Raw genomic sequence first — 26,362 nt, forward strand, 5'->3', positions numbered from 1 at the left:
CATTGATTGAACAGCCACTGATCAAAAAATCTGTACAGGTGAAATGCCTAGTATATTTCATGCAATGATTAACACAATGGATGTTCTTACGAAATAAAGGAGGAAATATTCAGTGGATGTAAAGATTTAGACATGAAACGTGTAATACTTCTATATACCCACGCTGCTTTTAAAAATGTTCCAAAGACATGAAAAAGGTAAGGTTATATCTACCCTTCTGATGCTATTCTATGATTTACCCTCGAGTGCCTAGCAGTCGTGCTCTTATGAAAGTATGAAAGTATCAGCGCTAAGTACATTTTAAATGAAAATTATGGTTATTTCATCTGATATTTTAACTTATGGTGCAATTGTATAATTTTCTTGTTATCAAAAATATTTCTAAACGCTTTATCAAATAAGATATCGGGGTAGAAAACAAGTGAAGTTTACGACGGTCATATTTGTTTGGGACAAGTAGTCTTGTGCTTGAATGAAGCAGCAAATATTGGGCCAAGAAAAATAAAAACAAAATAAAAACAAATTTCACGTGACTAAGATGATACTGTAAATGTATTATATTTAGCGTGTACGATATTTGGCGGAAATCGACTTTTGAATAAGTTAGCGTAGATTTGATTTGGCGCATTTCTTCATATTCTTATTTATGTGAATATGTGCAAGACATTTAGCTATGTACTTGATTTAGCGGTTACTGCTATCCGCCAAAGCCGCTAAAAAGAGCACAAAGCCAAACGAATACGTTTACAGTATTCTTCAAGACCGATATGGAGATAACGAACAATATTCAATCTCGAAGTCCATAAAACAATACAAAATAAGAGCAGAGCAAACACGGACCTCCGAAACAATAGAGGTGGGATCAGGTGCCATGGAGCAGTGAGCATCTCCTGCCGACAGGTCACACCCGCCGTGTGCTTCTTGTCATGATCAGGAAATAACGGAAAAATCCGTCGTCAATTCGGTGAATTCAAAATGGACTAACAATTGGTATGAAAAAACGTCAGTCAATATTTGACTCAATAATAAATTGTATTTGCTGATAAGGTCATTGTATTGACCATAGAACTTACGAAATGATTACTTTAAACGAAACTTTTGATATTCTTGTTTCATCAACCTGCTTGTCAATAATTTTCCAAATTTAAAAAATAGTTCATACATAGAGGACTCTTTCGTATCGAATCAACTGAGATATTTATACTCCGTATGCAGGTGATGATGGTATATTGCTGCATAAGAAGTGAAGTTGACAAAAGAAAAGTTAAAGTCATCACGTTTATCATATAGCTTGGTTGTAAGATTACCATTAGAGTCTTTTTCAAGTAAAATGTCCAAGTATGAAACAGAAATTTCAGACTCTGTAGTATCTTTTATCTCAGGCTCATCAGGATATATCGTATCGACGTAGGATTAGAAATTACCACTGTTATTTGACAATATGTCGTCGATATATCTGAATGTCGAGTTGAAGGCCACAGCAAGTGTTTTTTTTCTTTCACGCATAAGATTTTGCATAAATTCTGCTTCATATGAATATAAAAATAAGTCTGCTCATACTGGAGCGAAATTGGTACCCATGGGAATTCAATTAGATTGTTGGAATACCTGGTTTCCAAAAACCACATAGATATTTTAAATCAGAAACTCAAGCATCTTCTTGTTGTCAACTTCAGACTACTTATGTGTGCAATCAGAATCTGTTTTAACAAAATAATTTGTAAATTATCAATGACGAGGTAGATAAATTTTCGGGCTCCATTTTTATTGACGAAGCAGCTGTCAATGATATAAGAAGAACCTGGATTTTAATTTGTTGTTGGGAATTGTTGTGTATAAAGTTTAAACGTCGTAAGTTTTTAAGCTGTTGATTTTTCTAAATCTTGTGATTTCAGATTATCCAAAAGTTCTTTAGAATTCTGAAGTATCCAAATCTTATTCACACCACTTTTTGAATATATAGATGCACAGAACATTTACTGAAACCCGCAATGTATCTTTGTTTGTGAGAATTCTTATGAAGTTAAGTATTCAATATAAATAAGGTAGTTCAAATTCATTTTGGCTCTGTGGAATATTACAAATATTAAAAACTGATACATGATTTTGAAGAATTTCTTCCTAAGAAAGGGACGAATTAGTATAAATAGGATTACCACCTGTATAATTAAATCCAAGTTCTTCTAGAATGCAATTTACTACTACATAATAAGCCTTACAAATGAAGACAATGTTGTTACCTACATTGTCGGTAGGATCAATTCAATCATTTAGAATATATTTGATTAAATTAGGTTTACGGTTGTTTTTCTAAAATAAGTTTTCATCACTCTTTATTTACAAGTATTCCTGCGTAATCAATTTAAGGACTAAATCATTTTTATAAAGTCATATTTCAAAATTCTTCACAAATGGAAAAATACCGGTACCCAGTGGCCATCACGTATGATTATGCTAAATAGCCATGTGGTCGCCGTGTCCCTAGGTGGCGCTTCTGTGCAGGGAGAATATTTATTTTGAAGCTTTAAAAATTGTCTTGGCAAAATGGAGGCTATGTTTATTTGAATAATTAATAAATGTTTCCTCCGCATATTTAACTTTTTGATTAAGAGTAAGATTTTTCTTCTCTCTTCTTTGAAAATCATTTTTTATGACGCGATACCATAGCAGGTGACCAACTTTTGACAACAAACAAAATGGTGTACGACTACTGGGCATGCTCGGCTATAGGGCCCTTTCTTTGAGCTAAATTGAAGGTAAGAAATATCAGCGATATATATAAATACGAGAAAGGATGTGTGCATTTTAATGTTTAGGGGATTGTCTGAATTATAATAATATATTTTCTGTTCTTAAGAATCTTCAATCAATGCAATAAATTCTGAATCACATCGTTGGAAACCCACAGTTGTTCCCGTTTCAGGTAAGCGAAGGGAATCTTACATGGGTTTCCGTCCATGACTGAATCATTTTTCTGATATAAATTAGGAAGGAAATAACTTCTGCATTCCTTCCTTATGATTGACCTGAACAAATAATTCTCTTTCAATATGAAGTAAATGATTATATTTTTATATCTTAGTTTGAGGAAGATATACATAAAATGACAAAGCCTAAGTCAGTGTCACAAATACTGTTGTCCACTTGGCTTTTGATACACAATGGTTTGTATTTCATTTTATTTTTCTATTCTTGCTGAAATCGTTAATTTTACTTATGCTGATGTAAGTATGATATGAAAGGGAAAACGTTCTCTATCGTCAGCAATTTGGTTTATTCTTAGACATTTTTAAATACATGAAACCTCTGATTTTGAATGTTAGATGACGTGAAGTTCAATGAAATCCTCAGAATTTTTGCTTGCCTGTAGATATCATTTACTTATTTAATTTTGCTTTTATTGTAGTCTCTCTTTGGTTGATTTCCAAACAGGAACTCATATTATTTCTCAATAACCTGAATTGGTATAAGGATACACCCTCTTGACAACCAGCTGAATCATCTGTATCCATGCAATCCCCTCATTTCAAGTCCTTAGGATTCATGAAAATTTCAAGATTTAATAAATGTTCCTTTAACTTCAACAGTAACTCGATCTTACCTCATGTAAACAAACATCATGGCTGCTAGATCTGTGTATCAGTTATTACCTCCCCTTGTTTCACATCACTTCCGTTACTAAGGATTCATTATTTGAACTCATAAAAACCAGCACAATTTTACACACACATTTGATTAATTCTTTTATTATTAAATTATAAGGGATGACTCAATCCTTAAATACACATTTCCGATATTTGAAATAAAATGTCTATAAACTGAACCTGAAATGTCCCAAAAAGATTTTTTTTTCATAAGAAAATGTTTATCATTAGTGTAGAAATTTGTATCACAAGTGTTATCAGGTTTTAGTTACCCAAAATAACTTTCTCGAAGTGAGTTTAGCTTTATTTCCAATCTTTCATCAGCTAATATTATCTATATATAAATCGTCAATGATAAATTTGAAAAAAAATGCATTAAAAAGTTCTTAAAATTTGACAAAAACAGTTCTGGTTTATAGACATAAGATTTTTTGCTGCAATCTATGTGGATTTTTAATTAGAAAACTTCATTTGTAGGCCTTTATATCTTTTATGACTTACTTTTTTTTAATTTATGGACGGATACACTGTACATGTGTATATGTACAAACTTCATTAGATACAGTTATATCTATAGTTTCCTGAAATCTCATACAAGTTTTAACATGTTTGACCAATATATATATATATATATATATATATATATATATATATATATATATATATATATATATATATATATATATATATATATATATATATATATATATATATATATATATATATATATATATATATATATATATATATATATATATTAAAAGACACAATCTCACCTATTCTTTTTAAGAACAATGAGATTTTATGAATGCATTTTTATTTGCAGGTGATTTCTCTAGTTCGACTCTCATTACGTCATTGAATTGGTTTGAAGCTCAGGTCCAATGTCACAAACATAATGATACATTACCCATCAATACCTCATTTACTTCACCAGTAATGGAATTCTGGTCTGGCTTCTACCATAGACAGATATTCTGGATCAAGATTCTAGGTGATGTTGTATTTGTGAATTCATAGAGAGAGAGAGTAAGAAAGAGAAATTTATGGTTGCAAGAAAGCGATTTTTCATTCATCCCTAGCAAAAAATACTACAGTTAACTATAGTTCTTTATAGTTAACTATAGCTAACCGTAGTTATAACTTTGACACTTTGAAAAACCTTTGCAAAAAATTTGACACTTTGAAAAACTTTGGCGAAAACTTTGGCGAAAACTTTGACACTTTGATAATCTTTATTGAAAACGTTCACACTTTGAAAAACTTTGGCGAAAAATTTGACTCTTTGATTTACTATAGTAAACTCTAGTTAACTATAGTAAACTATAGTTTTTTTTTTGTTACGGATTACATTTGACTTTTAGGCTGTTACGATTCACGGAATATGCAGGGCAATCCAGAATTCCAGATGATTTTTTCGTCCGTCGGATTTTGTCATGAAATATGTACATCTGTAAATTCTACAATTTTCGGAATTAAGGTATTTTGAATTGTATATCACTATGAATTAATGTAAATTCCGCGATTGAAATAAAATAAAGCATTAATGATGCTAGATATTTTTTTTATTTGACAATTTCTACGTCGATATGATACTACAGAGTCTGACAGATTTGTTTCATACTTGGATATTTTACTTAAAAAAAGACGTAAATGGTAATCTAACAATCAACCTTTATGATAAACATGATGACTTTAACTTTTCTATCGTCAACTTCCTTTACCATTGCAGCAATACCTTCATCACCTGCATACGGAATGCATATATGTTAGAATCCAAAGTCCGATGGTCACGCCAAAGTCCAATGGCTCGTTTCGAATGAGACGTGCGATTCTAAAGTGCGATAGTATGAAAAAGTCCGATGGTGCGGAGGAACAATAAACGCTGATATTATTCCTGCACCCACCTATAGTTAGGTTAGAGTTGATACTAATTTTTCGACCGATAAGTCTTAGTTTCGGATCTACATCCAAAAATTGAGTGTTAGTCTTTGTATTTATGATTTTCTTGTATTTATCTATTGGCATGGCGTGACATCGCAGTTTGGCACAGCAGTACTCTGACTCATAAACATTAAATGTTTTCTGCGCCATCGGACTTTGGTGTGTCAAACCATCGGGGTTTGGCGCAGACCATCGGACTTTGGCGTGACCACCGGACTTCGGAGTCCAATCGCACTTTGGAATCCTTCATATATCTCAGTTGATTCGGTACGCAAGAGCATGCTCTAGGCCTTGGTATGAACAATTTCATTTATGTAGAAATTAAAATAACTGGGGTGGGGTATAAATAATCAAAATATCAAATAAAATATGACTCAGGTAAATTTCTGCCTTTACCCTTCCTGTATTTTTAAATTCTAAAAAAGTTCTACGTAAATAACGTGCTGAATTTAAATCTTAATTTGCTGTATGGAACTGCACTACTTGCGCTTGATAAACATTTTCGAAGGTATAACGTTTGAAACACACCTGATCAAATATTGATTTAAAAAAATATATAGTAAAATTATGAACAATACAATGAAACCACTGTTATATAATTATTCAATTCGTCTTTACGTTTAATTAACTTTCGTATCTGCATACATATGAAAGAAACATATTTAAAGTAAAACATCAAAATGAGGAAGAAATGAAAATAGAATTGATGTTTCTTAACGCAGTGTTAATGAATTTATTATACCTCTGCTTGAAAAGTGGGAGGGTATATAGTAATCGGGATTTCCGTCTGTCCGTCTGTCTGTCTGTCCGTCCGTCTGTTACGCTTTAGGGCACCAATCTCTTATCCGCATATATAGGCTTAACGCAGTGTTAATGAATTTATTATACCCCCCGCTTGAAAAGTGGGAAGGTATATAGTAATCGGGATATCCGTCTGTCCGTCTGTCTGTCCGTCCGTCTGTTACGCTTTAGGGCACCAATCTCTTATCCGCAACTTCTCTTATACCAAAGAGTGAAATTTAATGAAACTTTCACAGAATCTTTATTATATATTGCCATTGTGCACCTCCTATTTTACTTTTTGATCCGACACACATTTTATGTTTCCCGGCCACAGCAAAACATGGACTAAGTCATCAGTTATAATCATATGGGTTGCAGGGGACATCATTTAGTAAGCTCATTGCTCACAGTAACTCTAGTTTATTTTTAACATTTATACCTATTTACTAAATTTTAATTTTTTTTTTGGCCTTTTCTTGATCTTAGTGTTACTTACTTATGTGTAAATGATAAACTCATTGTAGAAAACTAAATGTACGTGTCTTGAGCCTGAAATTTTGGCTACCTCGATTTCATCCACTGATTGTAATGAAACATGCCACAAAGATACAGAAGGTGTCCGGTTTTTAGAATGTGGAGGGCCTAATGCCTATTCTGTTTACACTGCAGGTACTCAAACAAATTTGTAGTTTTATAATTTAAATAATAACACTAACTCAATGTTTATATAATGGACACCTTTATTCTTAAAAATATCTTCTTTATAATGACTCCCGCTTGGAAACCAGGGCACATTGTAGATAAAGTGATAGATGTGTCAGACCGTCCATCAATCCTACATCGTGTCTATACATCGGTGTGTCAGTTAGCTTTTGAAGTATCTACATGCATCTCTTATCCGCAACTGAATAAAATCCATTACTGAAACATGTTTTGATAGGTTACTTAGCGATTGTTCACCTCTTTTTTTTTTTTAGCTCACTTGTGCCGAAGGCTCAAGTGAGCTTTTCTGTTTAAAATTTGTCCGTTGTCTGTCCTCGTCTTAGTCGTCGTTGTTGTCATTGTTGTCGTCGTAAACTTTTCACATTTTCATCTTCTCAAGAACCAATAGACCAATTTCAACCAAACTTGCCACAAAGTATCCTTAGGTAAAGGGGATTCAAGTTTGTACAAATGAAGGACCACGCACTTTTCAAAGGTGAGATAATGAAATAGAGAAAAATTAATGGCATTACTTAAAAATCTTCTTCTCAAAATACGCTGGCCCAGGAAAGTTTGTTCAAATCATGGCCTCCGTAGGTAGGAGTGGGTCACACTGGCCGATCAAATTTTTACATAGGGGTTTATAGGGAAAATCTTTAAAAATCTTCTTCTCAAGAACCACTGGGACAGGAAAGATGAAACTCATAAGGAACCCGCCTCAAGTATTGTAGATTCAAGTTTGTTCAAATCATGACCCCTAGGGATAGGTTCGGGCTACAATGGCCGATCAAAGTTTTACACAGGAGTGAGTATGAAGGGAAAATCTTTAAAAAATCTTCTTTTCAAGAACCACTGGGCCAGGAAAGATAAAACTCATGTGGTTGCATCCTCAGGTAGTTTAGATTCAAATTTATTCAAATCATAATCCCCGGGAGTAGGTTGGGGCCACAATGGTCGATCAAAATTTTACAAAGGAGTATATAGGGAAAATCTTTAAAAATCTTCTCAAGAATCACTGGGCCAGGAAAGATGAAACTCATGAGAAACTTGCCTTAGGTAGTTTAAATTCAAGTTTGTTCAAATCATGAGCCCCGGGGGTAGGGTGGGGCCAGAATAGCCGATCAAATTTTTACATAGGAGTATATAGGAAAAATCTTTAAAAACCTTCTTCTCAAGTACTTCAAAGCCATGATTAAAAATATTTATATGGAATCATCTCAGGTATAGGGTTTTTTTTGTTAACATTTTAACTCCGAGGGATAGGGTGGGGTCATAGTAGTGGATCCAAGTTTTACATTAAAATAGATTACATATTTAAAAAATCCTCTCAAGAATAGCAAACCATGAATTGTGATACAAGTATTTATATGGAAGCATTTTTGGGATCGTTTAGAATTAAGTTTGTTCAAATTATGATTAAAACAAATTCAAATATTTATGAAGATATACATATGAAGGAAATGTTTTTAAAAATCCTATTATCAAGAACAGCAAATTACAGTAATATGCTGTATTAATATGAAGACAAATTATTAATATGAAGTAGTATTAACTTCAAGCCCCCCCCCCCTTCCTTGAGAAAACTTTCAGTTCAGATTTGTGCTTTTTCCTAGCCAATTTGTTCAGATGAGCGATGTTGTCCGTGGACCTCTTTTGTACTGTTTGATTGCTTTAGGTCCTCCATAGTAAAACATGGTCTTTGCCATTTTAATCATATGAGAGTTGGGGATATCCTTTTGTGAGCTCAGTGCTCTTAGTACATCTAGTATACTTTTTTCATTACTGTTCACCAACGTTTGAGGTCCCCGTGTGCTGTGATGCATTTATAAGTTCTTAATGTTTTACTCATTCTAAATATACTTTTGACTGTAATCACAGCATTTTTGCTGAGTTATTTCCTTAATTTCAGCATGATGTATTTAGAAAATTTTATCTATGGAGAATATAATTTAGTTAAGGAATACATAAAGAACATTTGACTTTGTGTAAAAAAAATATTCAAAAATATACTGTAAACGTATTATATTTAGCGTGTACGATATTTGGCGGAAATTGGTTTTTGAACCAATAATCGTATTTGATTTAGCGGATATCTTGATATTCTTATTTATTTGTGTATTTGTAAAACATTCAGCGTTGCATTTGATTGAATTAGCGGATGTTTCTTTCCGCCAAAAGTTTTAAAAAGAATACACCGTTAAATGTAATACGGTATAAGAGAAATTTGAGCGAAACTCAAATTTAGCGATTTCTCCTTAAAAACTGGAATTTTATTTTTGGCGCGAAATTATTTTAGCGATTTTCAAATGCTCACTAAACAAGCAAGTACAAATAACACCCAATTAATTTTTTGCGATATTAAATTTATTAAATTTTAGCGATCTCAACAGCCTCGCTAATAATGCCAAAAATAAATCCTCGCTAAAATTTCTACTTATACGGTACGTTTACAGTATCTTCTAGTAAAATTATTATTGTGAATATATACCTAGATGCAACAATTTTGCTGAATAAGACAGAAACTGAATCTGACAGGAAACCTGCTTGTCTTGCAATAGACTGTGGTACGATGAAGGCGTTTTCTATTTCTTTTGCCTGCTCCGAATTATATTACGGAGTATGTGAAGACAAAGGTATATTTTTGAACATATAATAAATAAAAAGTGTTAGAAATGATTCCAAGAATTTAAAGAATAGCTTAACAAAAAATGTATACGTAATGATACCTGTATTTGGTCATACTTAACTATTGGTTTACAATACTATTTGTTTGTAAGTTCACTATTTATCTTTCTAAAGAATACTATATTATGTATAAATCATTTTCCAAATTATGATTTGTAACAGGTGTGAAGGAAGTTTTATATAATTATTTTTCTTTATTTGGTTTCCTGTGTCTAACGTAGGATATTTAGGCTGCTTTGAAAACCAATGGAACAGAGTTCTAGGGGATCGAAGTATTTCCGAAGAATTGATGACAGTAGACCGCTGCAAATACTATTGTTCAAAGGGGAAAACAACATTCTACGGTGTTGTGGTAACTTTATTTTTGGATTGTTAAATTGAGTCATTTAACAGTAAATAAATCTATGATATATGTGCATTATATTTCATTTAACAATTATTTGATAGTACGGACGTGAATGTTATTGTGGAGATGTTCTTAGAACAAGGAACAGAAAGCCAGAAAGCGAATGCAACATGAAATGCAGTGGAGATGCAAATCAGATTTGTGGTGGATCATGGAGAATAAATATTTACAGAAATCCATACAATGAGATAGGTACATGTACTTGTATGCATTGTTTTTGGATGAAGCAGATGATTCAATTCTAATATTTTAGTACAGTGCCTGTAAAATTCTTTTTGCATAGCTCATTCAGGTTCATTTTCAAATACAGCGATTTATGTTAAAAAAAAAATTCTGTATTTTTGTGGTTGTCAATGTGTTTATCTCTTTGTTATTTTACAAAACCTTTAATTTGTAAACCTGGTTCTTTCAGTGACCAAGTTTTATCGCGACCACTGTTTTGTAATCATTCATTGAACTGCATTTCTGGTCAAGCTTTCCGTGATTCTGGGATGTCTCCCAGTCAAATTCTTTGGTTGTTGTTTTTTATAAATTGATTTTATTTTTCGTCATTTAAATAAATGACAAGATTAATGATTTTACATCTCTATGATGAACATTTTTTTCTGCATACGATTACTGTTGTTACATCTTTATTTAACGTTCTTACTTTAAAATGTACATGTAATCTGAAAATAATGATATTAATAATTTTCATTAATTTAGTAAAGAATACGATAACTAAACATGTTAAGACAAAAAACATCGATTCATGGAAACACCAGAGATAATACCATGCGTCCGAAGTTGTCTATTAGCTTAGTCAAATCCGGCCAAATGTACAGCTGTACTTTTAAACAGTCAACTGAATTTTGCTTTAAGTTTCCCTTTGGTTAAAACAGATTGGTTTTTAGTTCACCTGAAGTGAGCTTTTCTGATCAAAGTTTGTTCGTTGTCTGTCGTTGTCGTCGTCGTCGTTGTTGTCGCTGTCGTCGTTGTCGTCGTCGTTGTAAATTTTTCACATTTTAATTTTCTTTTCAAGAACCACTGGGCCAATTTCAACCAAACTTGCTACAAAGTATCCTTGGGTAAAGGGGATTCAAGTTTGTTCAAATGAAGGGCCACGCCCTTTTCCAAGGGGAGATAATTATGAATTAGAGAAAAAATAATGGCATTTTCAAAAAATCTCCTCAAGAACCACTTGGCCAGGAAAGATGAAACTCATGAGGCATCATCCTCAGGTAGTGTGGATTCAAGTTTGTTCAAATCATGACCCCAGGGGTAAGGTGGGTCCAAAATGGCCGATCAATGTTTTACATAGGAATATATAAGAAAACCTTCTTCTCAAGAACTATTGAAACAGGAAAGATGAATCTCCTGTGGAATCATCCTCAGGTAGTTTTAATTCAAGTTTGTTCAAATAATGACCCCCGGGGGTAGGGTGGGGCCAAATGGTCGATAAAATTTTACATAGGAATATAGGGAAATCTTTCAAAATCTTCGTTTCAAGTACTTCAAAGCCATGCTTAGTGATATTTATAGGGAATAATCCTCAGGTAGTGTAGATTCTAGTTTGTTCAAAATATGACCCCCTGAGGGTTAAAATTCAAGCCCCCTCCCCCCTCCTCAGTAAACTTTCAGTTCTGATGTGATATGTGCTTTTTCCTATCCAATTGCTAAGATGAGAGATGTTGTCCCTGATCCTCTTGTTAATTTTTACAATTGAGAGATGCTATGATGCCCAGATAAAATAAACGTTTTCTTTTCTGTTCCAAAAGGATAATAAAATCCTTTACAAAGGCCTCTCGCAAAATGTTTTTTTTTTTTTGCAAAAATAAATGTACAATAAACATTTTCCATATACATTTCCACATTCATGTCTTGCTTAAGCAACAATTTTCTTAACATGACAAATGAACTTAAAAGTGAACAATGCATTATATGAGTTTGATAAAATATGAAGCAAATGTCATATCAGGCATGCATATACAGGGAAGTAATTTGCTTCTCTTTTCATTACAAGGTCAAATTAGCTAAAATGAATTTGCAATGTTTGCATTAAAAAATACATATCTTCTCATACACGTAATGTATTTTTTCTCTTCAGTATTAACAAATAAAGTCCATGTTTATAGTTGTAATTTTCAACTGATATCAAGTGTGTTAAAATATATAAACTGCTGTCTTTAATGATCATTGCTTTTAAAAAAAAGGCAGAACACTTTTGAAGCGTTTACTTTTTTTGATCTACAGCATATATAGTTATATTCCAAATTACATTTAAAATAGGATAGAGTTACATCGACGGAATGTTGTTAATATTAAGTTTTAAAAATGAGAATTTCTTTTAAAATTATTAACATTTGATGGATACTTCATTTTCACTTAATATTTCAGTATTGAAATGTCTTCAAACATTTAACTCTCTAATTACGTTCCTTTGCATTATTTATATTTCTATCGTTTTACACAGACATGGATGCTAAGCAGAATTGGACAGAGTCAATGAAATGGTGCAAAAAATGGTCCATGCCTACATACTTGTATGGAAACATATCATCCACGAACGCTTCCTTGACATGTGACACATTGCACAGGAATAAGGCTGGCTTATCATGGCTTGGTATTGCTAAAGAAGTTTATATCGGATACGATCAAGGTTAATCCTTTTAAATGACTTATTCCTTTCATTCAGAATCTAAAAAGATTCGGGAATTCGGTACGTTTGTTTCTAATTTGGGTTCAATGCAGTGCATTAACATAATTCGTTTACCACATTTTGTCCTGTTATGAGACCCCGAGATTTAATGTTCATTGAAATGAATTAAATGTTTTATAGCCTCCTGTCTGTCTCTGTGTTCCCTCTGTCTGTCAGTCCATAATTCAACTCAGAAAATCAAATTAAACAATAGGATATTTCTTGGATGAATAAATCTTCGATGAATTGTTTATCATACCGAAATAATCAAAAGCATTTAAATAAACATAGACTTTCAAATTCTCTCAAAATCAAAATCCGCTCTCAAAATAACTTTCATTTTATTACGTATAAGTTACTGAAACCTTTTGATGCATCACTAATCAGCAATTTTGTGACGTAGATCAGGCTATTGTGACGTCTACTACATCGCTCACCTGAGCATTGTGGCTAGGAAAAAGTAGAACTTTGTTTAAATACAAAAGTAGTACCTTGACCAAGTATGGCTTTGCTATTTTTCAGATTTTTAAAGAATTTTCCATAAATGTCCATGTAAACTTTGATCATCCATTTGGCCCCGCCCTACTCCCAGGGTTAAAAATTTTAACAAACCTGAATATACACTACCTGAGGATGCTTCCATATGAATATGATCAATTATGGCTTTTCTATTCTTAAGAAGAAGATTTTTAAAGAATTTTCCCATATATTTCTATGTAAAACTTCGATCGGCCATTTTGCCCCCGCCCTATCCCTGGGGGACATGATTTGAACAAACTTGAATCTACACTACCTGAGGATGTTTCTCAATAAGCTCTCTCTCTCTCCTAGCACAGTGGTTTTTGAGAAGAAGATTTTCAAAACATAGCACCAGATTTTCATTTATTCCCAATTATCTCCACTTGAATAAAGGCGTGACGCTCCTTCACTTCCGTACCTTTGCAATAAGGTAAAGGGTTATCTTCGAGTACCCATACTCAGTCACTATGAGCCAAAATCAGATGGTACATATTGCCGTATCGTACATATTGTTGTACCTTCTTCTAATATACAAACTGTTTTCCATGTGGAGACATTTTTCCTGAAAAATGGAGATAACGAACAGTAATCACCAAATATCATGAAAATACAGATCTCCAAGACATATTGCCGTCAAATTGACCGATGGCTTTGCGTTAAAACACGACTTCGCGAAAATAAAATCTCCGTATCTCTTTTATGGTAGCATAAAGGTATATAAACTATATATCATCTTTTTGGAAAATTTCTCTACTTTTAAAATATCGAAAAAGATTATGTCTTGATTGCCGGTATTAAATCGATTTTACGTTGTTGTCAGAGAAAGACAAACGTGACCCCTTTTTGAAAATGGCGTAATTTTCCAAAGCAATTGCCGATTTTCCAGACGATTGACAATTTTTTTCCTGATTAACTTTATAAAGAAAGCATGGTATATTCTTAAAGCATATTTTCTGTACTTTTAAAATATGTAAAAATTATTGTTATTACTTTAAGGTATATTTTAAAAACAAGAATTTTCTTGCACTTATGTGTTTTTTCTCGATTTTATTCGTAATATTTAAACAAAGCTCAGTTTTACGTTTATTTCTGTGTTGAAATAGGGAAAACAAAATAAAGCTGGTAAAAGTAGAGAAAATTTCCTTTCCAACAAGCCCTTATAGGCCTTCTTACGCTCAGTATTTTCTTAATTACGATAATTTGAATTTGTGACCTTCGCATAGTTTTTATGGAAAAATCGGTCAATATTTACATGTAACGTCAAGGTCGATATTGTTGCCTCTTACTCGAAACAACAAATTCTTTTATAAGACTTTTTTGACCATTTAAATATATTTTTTACTGAAATAAATGCATAATACAAAAAAAAAAAAAAATAGATTTCAAAAAACAAATATATACTTTCGTTCTGCCTTTTGTGTGAAGTGAATGTTAATTTTTCATCTACATGTAATGATGTATATTTCATGAAGTGATATACAATATTGATAAAAATTGTAGATTTCCAAAACGTCGATCTTTACTAAAAAAAAAATCAATCAGATTTTTAATATTGTTGTATCTTGTTATACTGTATACTTATTAATTTGCAATTTAATTAGATCTATATATATTTAACAATACAAAAACTCGTATTTATAAATAAATACGACTCATCACTGTATGAGTTGATACGAATTGAAATAGCCACGTGTTTCCGCTATGGTAGGTGTAAACAAAAACATGATGGTGATCCGAAATCTGAACGTCAATTTTCATGATTATTTCACGACGAAGATCATCACATCAATGAATCAAATAATACGGACATGCCTTTGGTATTAGCAGGTGAGAATACGTGTATATTGACTGAAAAGTTTAAGTTTAAAATGCATTAGTTTACGTTCAAAAGAAAACTAAATGTACACATGTACTAGGCCTAGATCTTTATGTTTCAGTGTGCGTATTTTGTATCGTTCAGCCAATTTTGTATTGCTTTTGAACTTTGATGCTTTTGACAACCACTCGTTAGTTCAAAGTAAAATCAAAGTTGTCATAATAATGGATAGTTGTTTTCAGTATGTGTGTACCAGTGTGTACATGTTCCACTTTCACATTGAATTTTTAGGGTGCTTTCACCATATGCAACAATACTTTCATCTGTGAATACCCACTTTCTAAGCCCACCATGAACTACGAAGGTCAATTAATATGTAAGGACACAAATGAACAGGTAAATTTTTGTTTTGGTATTGAAAATTTCTGTATTTCTAAAGTGTCTAAAATAAAGTCAAATTTCATTTGTGTCATTCTCATGATATTGCATTCATACAAGTTTATAAGCATTTGATTTATATTTTGAAAAATAAGTGTTTGAAACACATAATACTTATGATGCTTGATTATTCATACAGACACATTATTTAAACATGTAATATCTATTTGAATGAATGCCGAGATATGGAACAAGCTGTTTTTATAGACTGCTGTTGTATTTCCAATCTGCATAAAGTATGTGGTTAGAATTTCCATTTTCTCAATTTTTCAGACACTTTCCAATTATCGTACATCATATACATGGGTGGTCAAACTCACTGGATGGTTTATCAACACTCCCATGCTCACGAACAGCCTTGCCCCAGGAATTTTGCCCTGAAGTAACATTGCAGTCTATTGTCTCCTTTCTTTTTACAACCCTGGCAGCCATGCAGGTATGAAATCTATGAAAGCCATGAAGGGACATAGAATTTTTAAAATTTATAAAAGTAAACCGAGTTCTTGATTTATACAATCCGTTCTCTCGGATTGACAATCTGTTATAACAAATTGCCAATTCATTCTCACAGATTATCAATTCGTTCCCTCAAATTACACAATCCGTTATCTCAGATTGTATAATTCATTCTCTTAGTTTAAATGATTCATTCCCTCGGAATGTAAACCCTTCCCATGATTTCATTTAAATTATTTATCTGTATATATATCGGATATGGTAATACATGTTTAAAAAATAGAATATTGTAGTACATGTATTTTACATCCTAACTTTTATTATACATATTAAGGTCCAAAATGAGAAAAATACATGAAAATTTCCAAATCCGTGTGCTAGTACTGATATTTGTACAACAAAAAATCTTAGAGATTTTTGTGTTACTTGTATATTAGAATAATTGAAAGTCCTAGATAGTAAAAGTGAATATTGGTCCTGTGTTATCATAATATTTCTAAAATAAATATATGTTGAATTAGTTATGAAAGAGGTTGGAAATGACCGGTTGCTGAAACAAAATAAATAAAACGTACAAACTGATTAAAATGGTTGGATGTATCTGTAATATATGTAATGAAATTCAAGAGCACGGATAACAAATCGAGATCTCAAATTATTAATCTGTGAAAACGAATTACCAGTATGTAATTGGAGATCTCAAATTATGAATCAAGGGTCGCAATTTTTTGTTCATTGGCGAATAAGTACGTTGAATCTGTAAGATCAGATTGTGTAAATTGGATGTTTCTGTACTTATATGTAATGAAATTCAAGAGCACAGATTTCCAAAAATCGACTGACGTTAGTAACAAATCAAGATGGAATTATCAATCTGTGAAAACAAATTACCGGTATGTAATTCGAGATCTCAAATTTTCAACTTTTTTGTAAAAATTGATTGTGTAATTCGAGATCTCATATTATAAATGGAACAATTTAGTAATCGTGGGATTGGATTGTCTAATTCGATTCAATATCATTTTTTACTTTTTTGAAAAATTTACGTGTCCCTTCCTGGCTTTCGTAGCAATCTAATGCCAGATTTTTTTTACATGTTGCGATAGCGTAAACAGAGGTCTGGCTTTAGTCAGATTGCCATATATGCTATTTGTTTTAGTTCAGTAATTTTACCATGATGGTTTACTACAAGGTTGTTGAATTATCAGTCCTGATACATTGACTTAACAATATCATTTAACTACTTGGATCACATAATAAATACAATTTTAATTTTAAAAGGAAAATCAAATAAATGTAGTAATTTTAGCATTCTTAATTTTATTTATAAATATAAATTTATATACACAATGACATGTATCTGTTTCAAAATACTTAAATCTTTTACAGGATAGAAGCTGATCACTTGTACTTGACAGCAAATAATAATGTCTTGGACAAGTCAAAGAATTTCCTCCAGTCTTACAGAGAAATGACAGTTGATAAAAGAATGGTGGACACAAAGTAAAAGTGCTCTTCAACATTTTGTTGAAGATTTCAGTCTGATTTGGAATTCATCTTGCAATATTTCTGGATTTGTATATTTGGATATAAGCGTCAAATTTTCAACTTATTGACTAAACAGTTTTGGGTTAAATATTGCCAATGCTATCTATTATTATTATTTCCCTCCAAGATAACATGTCAAGTCTTTATTGTACCCCTTAAGCTCTGTTATACCAGAAAAATCTTGTAATGAAATCATTTAGTTTTTTTTCTTGTTAGATTAAATCCATGAAAATAAAGATTATTTTTAATGGCATCAAGAGAATGGATTTCTTGTTTAACAAAAAGATAGTATACATGTTTTGCTAGGGCTTTGTAAGAAGCAGACCAGAATTCTTTGCTTGCAAATTTTGTCGTTCGCCATTTTTATTACGTCAACTATTAGATGATTTATCCATGTTTGAAGCATTTCAAAATTGATATTTACTTACAGTTTAAAGCAGAATTCTGTACTGATATGACCTTGACCCCCTGAAGAACAAGAGTGTCAAGGTCAATTTTTAATACAAAAATGTTCTTTCATCTTTATGGCCCATATATATCTTACAAACAATATCATGAAATATACAAAAAGTGTCTAGAATGTGTCCAGAATGTGAAATAACAAACATGTATATAGCCAAAAACTTTAAAATGATGTTGCTTAGCAACCACTTAAAGGTCATTAAACAGATATTTGAACTAAAATGATGCATGGATATTGCAGTTCTGATCCCTTCTTGAGAGTATATTCAGAATTTTCCATTTCAGCATCCATTGTGTAAAATTATGGCAAGAATATTGAAAAGTGTTGAAAAAAATTGATGAAACTTTTGCACTTATTTGACCTTTGACCTCCTAAAAATAGTTCTAATGAGGTCAAACTTTAAGACAATTTATCTGTTGTATGTCCCTTGTAATTTTATGACCTCACATCTAACTTTTATATGTGCTGGGATGCATAAATGTGTCTAGGATGAGTAAAAAATGAAAATTTCTGCCCGAAAATTAAAGAATTCTGCGTTGCTTAGCAACCCCTTTTAAGTAGTTATATGCAGAATTGAAAAAAAAGTTTATGTGTTTCATGTAGTACAGTATAATGCTCTTTTGTGGGTATATCCCAAATTTCCTATTTCAACATACATCATACTTAATATTTAGCTTAAAGATGAAAAAGTATCAAAAAATTCCATAATATTTTGCACTTAATTGACCTTTGACCTCAATTTTTACTAATAAGGTCAGTGGTTGAGTATCTAAACAGTCATAAAATATCATCTGTATGACATTTCCTACAAAATGGTATGCATTATGCCTAGCTTTCCCCTTGGATAAAAAAGTTAGAAATAATTTAATAATGCCATGTCAAAAGGCGCATGGTGCTTTTCTCTCACCAGAGTGCGTAATGAGCTGAACAATAATTGTTATTGCTCACTCTTTGACAAAGTTTCCGGTGTTAAAAATATTGTTTAGACCCTTGGGTCCATGACAAAAAAGCGATTGGTGTATACGCTAACCACTTCAAGGCGCTTTTTGATTTCACATAAATCACGCCAGACACAAACATACCTAACCTTTAAAACACAGCGAGTTTGAACAATAAGCGATATCAGACAAATTTGTAATAATGATAGATTATTGTTCTTGAATTAAGGATAACTTCGTCATATTCGTCAAGGTCATTTTGACGTCGATATGTTGATTGTTTTTATGCACCGTCGGACCATGACGTTTTACCTTCTCGATCTCATTACACTCAGTGCGACCACTAGAAAACGGGCTTTCACGAGAACATCAGACTTCGGGGTTTTTATAAACCAAAATCGGACCTTATAAATAGCAAATGAACAGGATTTTGACTAGAAATTTTGAAGTCGTACATATATTTTATATTTAGGGTATAAAATATAAGGAGCAGTATTCAAACTCAAAAGTCCATTTGACAATATTTAATTTTGAGCAGGGCAAACACAGACCTCCAAAATATCAGTGTTGGAATCAGGCAAAATGAAAAAGAGCATCCTCTGCAGACCGGTCATACCCACCACATGCGACTTCTCATTATCCATGATGGTGAAATAACGCAATATCCGTCGGAAATTGAGTGCGCGGGTATGTTAAGGAAGCATATAAGTCATTTCTCGGAAAATTTAGACTTTTTAAAGAAAATTTAGTTTGATAAATTACCAAAACCGCTGATAAATGTAAACTGTTATTAACTATTGCGTACAGATAAAAGAGGGTCTAACGGAAAGACGTGCACCACCGCCACGGGATCACGTGACTTCTATTAATAGCGAAATTTTCATTAATAAAAAAGCTAACAGAACAACAATACCCCGGAGTTTAATAATTTTTTTAGCAAATAATATAGTCGAAAAACATATATTTTTCCTAAAAAGTGCTGCTAGAATCCCACAGTCCTGTCAGTAAAATAATTATTCCACACATTCGTATGAAACCTTACCCAATGTTTTGAATTTTTTACATATGAACCGAGATTTTTCGTAAAACCATGCTTAACTCGGGATTCTAGCAGCACTTTCCAAGTTTGTCATAAGACAAACTTTCCATCTATACAAATTTTATGTTTCGAAATATCCAGCTTATTGTTTTTCTGTTGCATTATTTTTGTCACGAACGACAGAGGAAAGGCCGACTGGTATACGTATATAGCTGACTTTCTTCGAAAGAGAATATAATCGATGAAAATAACTTAGCATACCTGTTTATTTAACTGAACTCCATATGAATTTCACATAATGTTCACGATATTTCCTTTTAAACTCCATTTTACGTATCTTTGTACATGTCGTCTTAGCCAAATTCTCTTTACACGACATGATCTATTCCCAAGTTTATTGATGTACACATATGACGTCATCGGTGGTAGATTTTAATTGAAATGACAGATACATCATAACAAAATAAAAACATTTTATTTTTGTAAATGTTTACACGTTTCTATTTATTTTCTAGAGTTAAATAACATCTCTTAATACCAATATATATGAAAAGTTTCGTTATACAGTTGACGTCATTTTGCCTTCTATGACGTCATAATGTAGCACTGATTTAGTCAAGGTAGAATATTTTGTATGCTTCCCTGCGTGTTTTAATAATGACCTAATAATTAGTATGAAAAACGTCAGTCAGCAATAAACTTTATGACAAAATTTATATATTCTTCTTTTGGTTATTTACTAAACAGATAGTTGTGTTTTATGATTTATAACATTACAAGTTTTTTATCTTAATATTTTCCGTTTTCTTACAAATTTGCAAGGTATTCCACAAATTTGAACAGAAGAGCCCAGAAAAATACGAAGAAGGTAAATTCAACAATTATATCATGTACACGATTTCATCTTAAACACAATAAAAAAAATTATTTTCATTTTCTTAAAAAAGATATTTCTACATATTAGTAGAATATGTCAATAAATTTTTTTTATTAAAAAAATACATTTATATATAGACATAATTTCAGGCGACGCGGAAGCACTTCAAGTTGTATCGATCATCATTGCTGTTATTTTGGGGATTATCTTTGCTCTGATTTTTACGTATCTATGGTTAGTATCTATACATTTTTATGTTGTACATGTACCATAACAAGTTTTGTATGAAATTTTATTTTTAATATTCCCGAATGGTTTTTTAACTTCAAAAAATCGTTTAAAGGTTCTGTTTATCTTGATTTAAGTCAACGGAAAACCACAGGGAAGTGTCAAGTTAAAGTTACAGGTTCCAATGTTGATTGCGACAATTACGTTACAATGGAAATCCAGGAACAAGAAAAAAACATCTACGATCGACTTGAAGAACACAGATAAACAAATGATGTATTACATTTTGTTCTCATCGCAAAAAATGCATGAATTTTACTTTAATCACATAATGAACAAAACATTTTACTATTGAAAATATGTAGAACATTGTTACCGTGTAAGTTAAAAGCTGCACTCAAACATAACAATTGCATAATGACAGAGAAGAGGACAAGAATATGTAATCCTCTTTATAAAAAGAAACAGAAGTAATTTTCATATGGTAGAATGAGTTTTAGCGCAACTATGTTTATCTTTTAAAGCAATTTTAAAATTCTTGAAATTTGGATCATTTTTAAAGTATTTCTTTTCAGACTTTAGTGTGAAAAAGTAAAAGTAATTTAAAATTTTATTAGATTTTATGTTACATTTTAAAAGAAAAATATAATTATTGCTTTTGCTTTCTAATCAATTGTTGCGGTCATTTCATATTTGGAAAGATGATACAGGTATAGACATTATAACGCAGCACTTTTAAATACGAAAAAATGGGGACGGGCCTGATTTATACGGGAAAAGATAACTGTGACACCACACAAAATAGTTTTCCTCATAATACCGGGAAATGAAATAATTTTCAACTCAGGGATGTAGCAACAGGGGGGGGGGGGGGGGGGGGGGGGTTGGACCCCCACTTTTTTCCCCAACATTACCTTTACTATAGGATATGATCATTGAAGGGATAGTTGGCCCCCCACTTTTTGACTAAACTATGGTGATATTAAAGAATTGTTGGGAAAATAGGAATTGAAAGTAAATTGGCTTTGAAAAAGTTGATCCCCCCCCCCCCCCCCCACGAAATAGGATTTTGGAGTTTGGGCAACTTTTGATGTTGGTTTTTTTTTTTCTGTTTTTTTTTTTTTTTTGCATGTCAACTTTTTCAGATAAGTAAAAAAAAATTCTCTGGTTGGCCCCTCACTTTCAAAAACGATGCTAAGTGCCTGCAACTTTAAGCTGAACAAGCATAATAAAACTTTTCAATGCCGTAGAAATAGTAGCTGTTTAAATCCCACATAGCAGGTTTAAAACAAAGCATTGATCGCAATGACCTTGTCGACATGGCGTCATTTGGGTAAAAATGACACATATCATGTCCTGTGAGAGGCATATGGAGTAATATTTACTCATTGTAAAATGCGTTCCATTAAGAAGCATTCTGAGAGTATTGCATAAGCAATACATGTCCCCTACCGGGTTCCCCTTTTTCTTCAGGATGTCATAATGTAATATGCAAAAGCTATATCCAAGGTAAAACTGCATGACTTTTTTAGGTCGTGAATGCCTAAAACCTAATAAAATAATCCACATCAAGATGAAAATTCAACTCATTTTTCCCAACGTCTTTTACTCGCTTCATATTTATGTCGACCATCGGAAGTTAGCGCAGCACGAACCCGATCTTAAAAATTCAAAATGCCATAATTCTATCAAAAATCAATGAAGCGATGCGAAATTCTAACTTGATCTGTAATTCATCACGATACACTCACATACAAAAATTCAGCTCAATATCTGCAAGCATTTAGAGAAAAAGTGCGGAAAACCAAGTGGGACAGACTGACAGACAGACGGGACAGAGAGATAGACAGACACACAGACAGACAGCTAGACAGACAGACGGACAGACGCAGAGGAAACCTATAGTCCCCTCAAGTTTCACCGGTAGGGGACTAATAAACAGGATATTACTTACAGATTTTAGATAGACTACTTATACCAATATAAAATGTTTTTTAGTGCAATTACTCAATAATAATCGAGAGAGTGTATCTAATTAATTAAAGTGTGTTTATGCGTACAGATTAGTCATGTTTATCATCGAAGTACCTTATTAGATTGCCTTTTCGCAAGGGCATACAGTCAGTAGATCTTAACTTACTTTTGGTTATAAAGGATATTTCCCTTAACTTGCAGAGTGCTGCTGCTTTATCTAAATCGAGAGCATAACTTTATAAGTACACAAAATACTTGGTAAAGGTCAAATATATTTCGACATTAGCCTATTTGCTTGAAATTTTTACTAATAAATCAGGTATTCTATTTAAAGCAGCAACACTTTCCAGAAAGGACAAAGTATGTTTTGTTAATGACTTACATTCGGTACACATACTTGACATTGATCACGTAACTGTCCATCGCTGGGAAAAAAATTTATTCACTACAGAGTGGGTAATACTAAGTTATTTCAAGAAGTATTTAAGTTATTTGATAATAAATAGCTTTATTAAAAAATAAATTCTGATTGAAACAGTTCACGTTTTTTGAACGTCTATTTTCCGTTGATGTATAAAATCAAAAGTATAAGTGAAAATGATTACGATCACGTTAACTCCTCAAAAGAGCAGCAATACGAGGAATGTTCCATAAAAGTGAACAATCAACTTATAGAGGCTGACTATACAAAAGCCATGAAAGGACATAGGATTTTAAAAAAAATGTATAAAAGTAATCCGAGTTCTCGAATTATACAATCTGTCTCTCGGATTGACAATCTGTCATAACGAATTGCCGATTCGTTCTCACAGATTATCAATTCGTTCCCTCAAATTACACAATCCGTTACGTCGGATTGTAATTCATTCTTTCAGTTTAAACAATTCGTTCCCTCGGAATGTAAACCATTCGCAAGATTTCATTAATATTACTATTATTTTGTATATATCTGTATATATCAGAAATGAATAGAATATTGTAGTAGTTTACATTCTACCTTTTATTACATATTACGGTCCAAAATGAGAAGATTACATGAACATTTTTCAAATATATTCTAGTACAGATATTTGTACACAAAAGTCTGATATTTGTATATTAGAATCTTTGAAGGCCCTAGTTAAAGTTAATATGTTTTTTTTCTACAAAACATATATACAGACTTAGTTATAAAAGAGGTTCAGAACGACCGTTTGCTGAAACAGATACATAGAAAGCATTCATTGATTCAAATAGTTGGATGTGTTCGTATACATGTATATATTTAATGGAATTCGAGAGCATGAATTGCCAAAATCATTATACTGATGTTACAAATCGAAATCTCGAATCATTAATCTGTAAAAACGAATTATGTAATTCGAGATCTCGATTTATAAATCGAGGAAACAGCCCAACAACAGTATTAGGGAAAGTATCTGTCAAACTTTTGTTCGCAATTTTTTTTTTTCTGTTACCTGAGATACGTGGCGATATATTTACTTATGTGTTGAATATTCGCGTTATCTCTTTTATTGTTTGCTCTGCTAATGATTTGTATTAGTTAATGGACTTTTGAGCATGAGTACTGTTCGTTATCTCCATATATTTCATTCCGTGATAGCTATTCGGTAACCTAAAAAAGATTTAAAATGTGAAATATTTACCTAACTTAATAAAAAAATGTTGAAAATAAGCCCAAACAAAAATTATCACAGTAAACTATAGTAAACGAAAGTATAAGTACATTGCATACAATTCAACTATAGTTTAAGTTTTAGCATTGGTAAATCAAAATACTTGTATGTATGTAAAATGTATTTTTTTTTTAAATTGAATTAATTTTCTTTTATTGAAAGAAACTTTTCTAGTAAATGTACATACTATTCAGAAACTTAAATCCTGAATATGATAAATTTATGGTAATATTAAAATTCTTAATCTTTAAACTGTTCTAAAGTAAAGTTCCATTGTAAATCAAAGTATCTCCTATCGTAAAGTATAGATTACTAAAGTTATTTTTGTTAAAGGGATTAAAATGTAGAAGGGATACAGTCTGGGAAACATTTACAAGTAAAGTTCTGTATTGTACTTAATTTAATGAATTTTTTTTCCGTTTGACAATGATTTTGTTTCAAATAATAATATATTTAATATCAATAATATATATTTGAATGTCAAGAGGCATGCATTCATATATTCATATACTACAGCCGGTCAGAATGTGCCATATCTCCTTATATACAATATTCAGGAAATTCTAAATGAACATATCACTATTTGTTAAGATATTTGTTTTGTTGATGAGTAAAATTTATTCCTATGTCATTTGATAGATGTCATGATCTTCAAGTTAAAAATTATGACGTAACGACAGGGCAAACTCAGCAAACATTATAACTTTTTAAACATGTCGTGATGAGTTTCACAAATATATTTCCTATATCTTTATTTTACATACGAAGGTTGTCCAAAATGTTCGTTGATAATGACGTTTTTGTTAAAATGAATAGTTCTGTAGAAATTTATTGTATATCAAAACATTTTTTTTTATAAAAAAAACAAGTCAGAATAATTCAATTTCTATTCATTGAACTTATCATTTATGTAAAAATCGGGGTCATTAAAATCGCAGATAGTGAGCACGGATCAAAGTTAAAATTCCATTAATTCTCACATAAAGTTTTCCGATTAAAATGATTATTAACTATATAAAACAAGTCAAAACTTAACAAAAACATTATATGTAACACAAATAACAAACTATTATCATTTTCTGATATTGTCAGTATCGCTAACTATATAAACAGTGAAAATACTAAACAAAAACCCTAACAACATGAACAAGTATGTGTCAAAAATCAACAGAAAAAGCGACGTCGGCCATCTTAACGGGACAGCGTCCAATCAAACAAAAATGTTTACTACGGTTGAAATGACGTAAGAGAAAAGAAAACATTTGTTAAATCAACTCAAAATTAATGAAATATATTTAGTTTATTGATTTGAGATTGGTACATTAATTTTATACAATTTTTCAACGGTGTGTACAAATTCAAAAACACAACAAGAATGTAAAAACGCATGCATTACTGTTTATATGGATGACGTTCGAAAATCATTGTGCATTTTTTTTATTATGAAAATTAGATAAATTATAGTCTATAATTAAAGAGTATTGCTAGACTTGTAAGTGTGGCGCACTTAAAAGAAATGTAGCTTGTGTCCATGAAGATGTGTTAAAAC

The 26,362-nt window shown here is 31.8% G+C and overlaps 1 protein-coding gene and 1 long non-coding RNA gene across 6 annotated transcripts in view; both read left to right on the top strand.

Moving 5' to 3' along the window:
- Positions 1 to 158: 158 nt before the first annotated feature.
- LOC134233240 (uncharacterized) overlaps positions 159 to 26,362 on the top strand; it is a 55,526-nt gene continuing 29,322 nt past the window's right edge. For 4 of the 5 annotated variants that reach the window (XM_062715222.1, XM_062715223.1, XM_062715224.1 and 1 more), the window contains exon 1: positions 159 to 197. In XM_062715222.1, coding sequence (XP_062571206.1) covers positions 189 to 197 — 9 coding nt within the window. In that variant the 5' untranslated portion in view covers positions 159 to 188. Of the gene's footprint in view, positions 198 to 4,487; positions 4,639 to 26,362 lie in introns of those variants that run through there. The other variant, XM_062715226.1, reaches the window with a different exon arrangement.
- Positions 15,057 to 18,451, top strand: LOC134233247 (uncharacterized). The gene is made up of 4 exons (XR_009984941.1): positions 15,057 to 15,187; positions 15,468 to 15,572; positions 15,888 to 16,050; positions 17,460 to 18,451. It is a non-coding gene; the product is annotated as an uncharacterized LOC134233247 (long non-coding RNA).

The sequence above is a fragment of the Saccostrea cucullata genome, unplaced genomic scaffold (genome assembly GCF_032062105.1).
Source record: "Saccostrea cucullata isolate Sc308-1 unplaced genomic scaffold, CSIRO_AGI_Scuc_v1 ctg2375, whole genome shotgun sequence".
In the NCBI taxonomy this organism is placed as follows: Eukaryota; Metazoa; Mollusca; class Bivalvia; order Ostreida; family Ostreidae; genus Saccostrea; species Saccostrea cuccullata.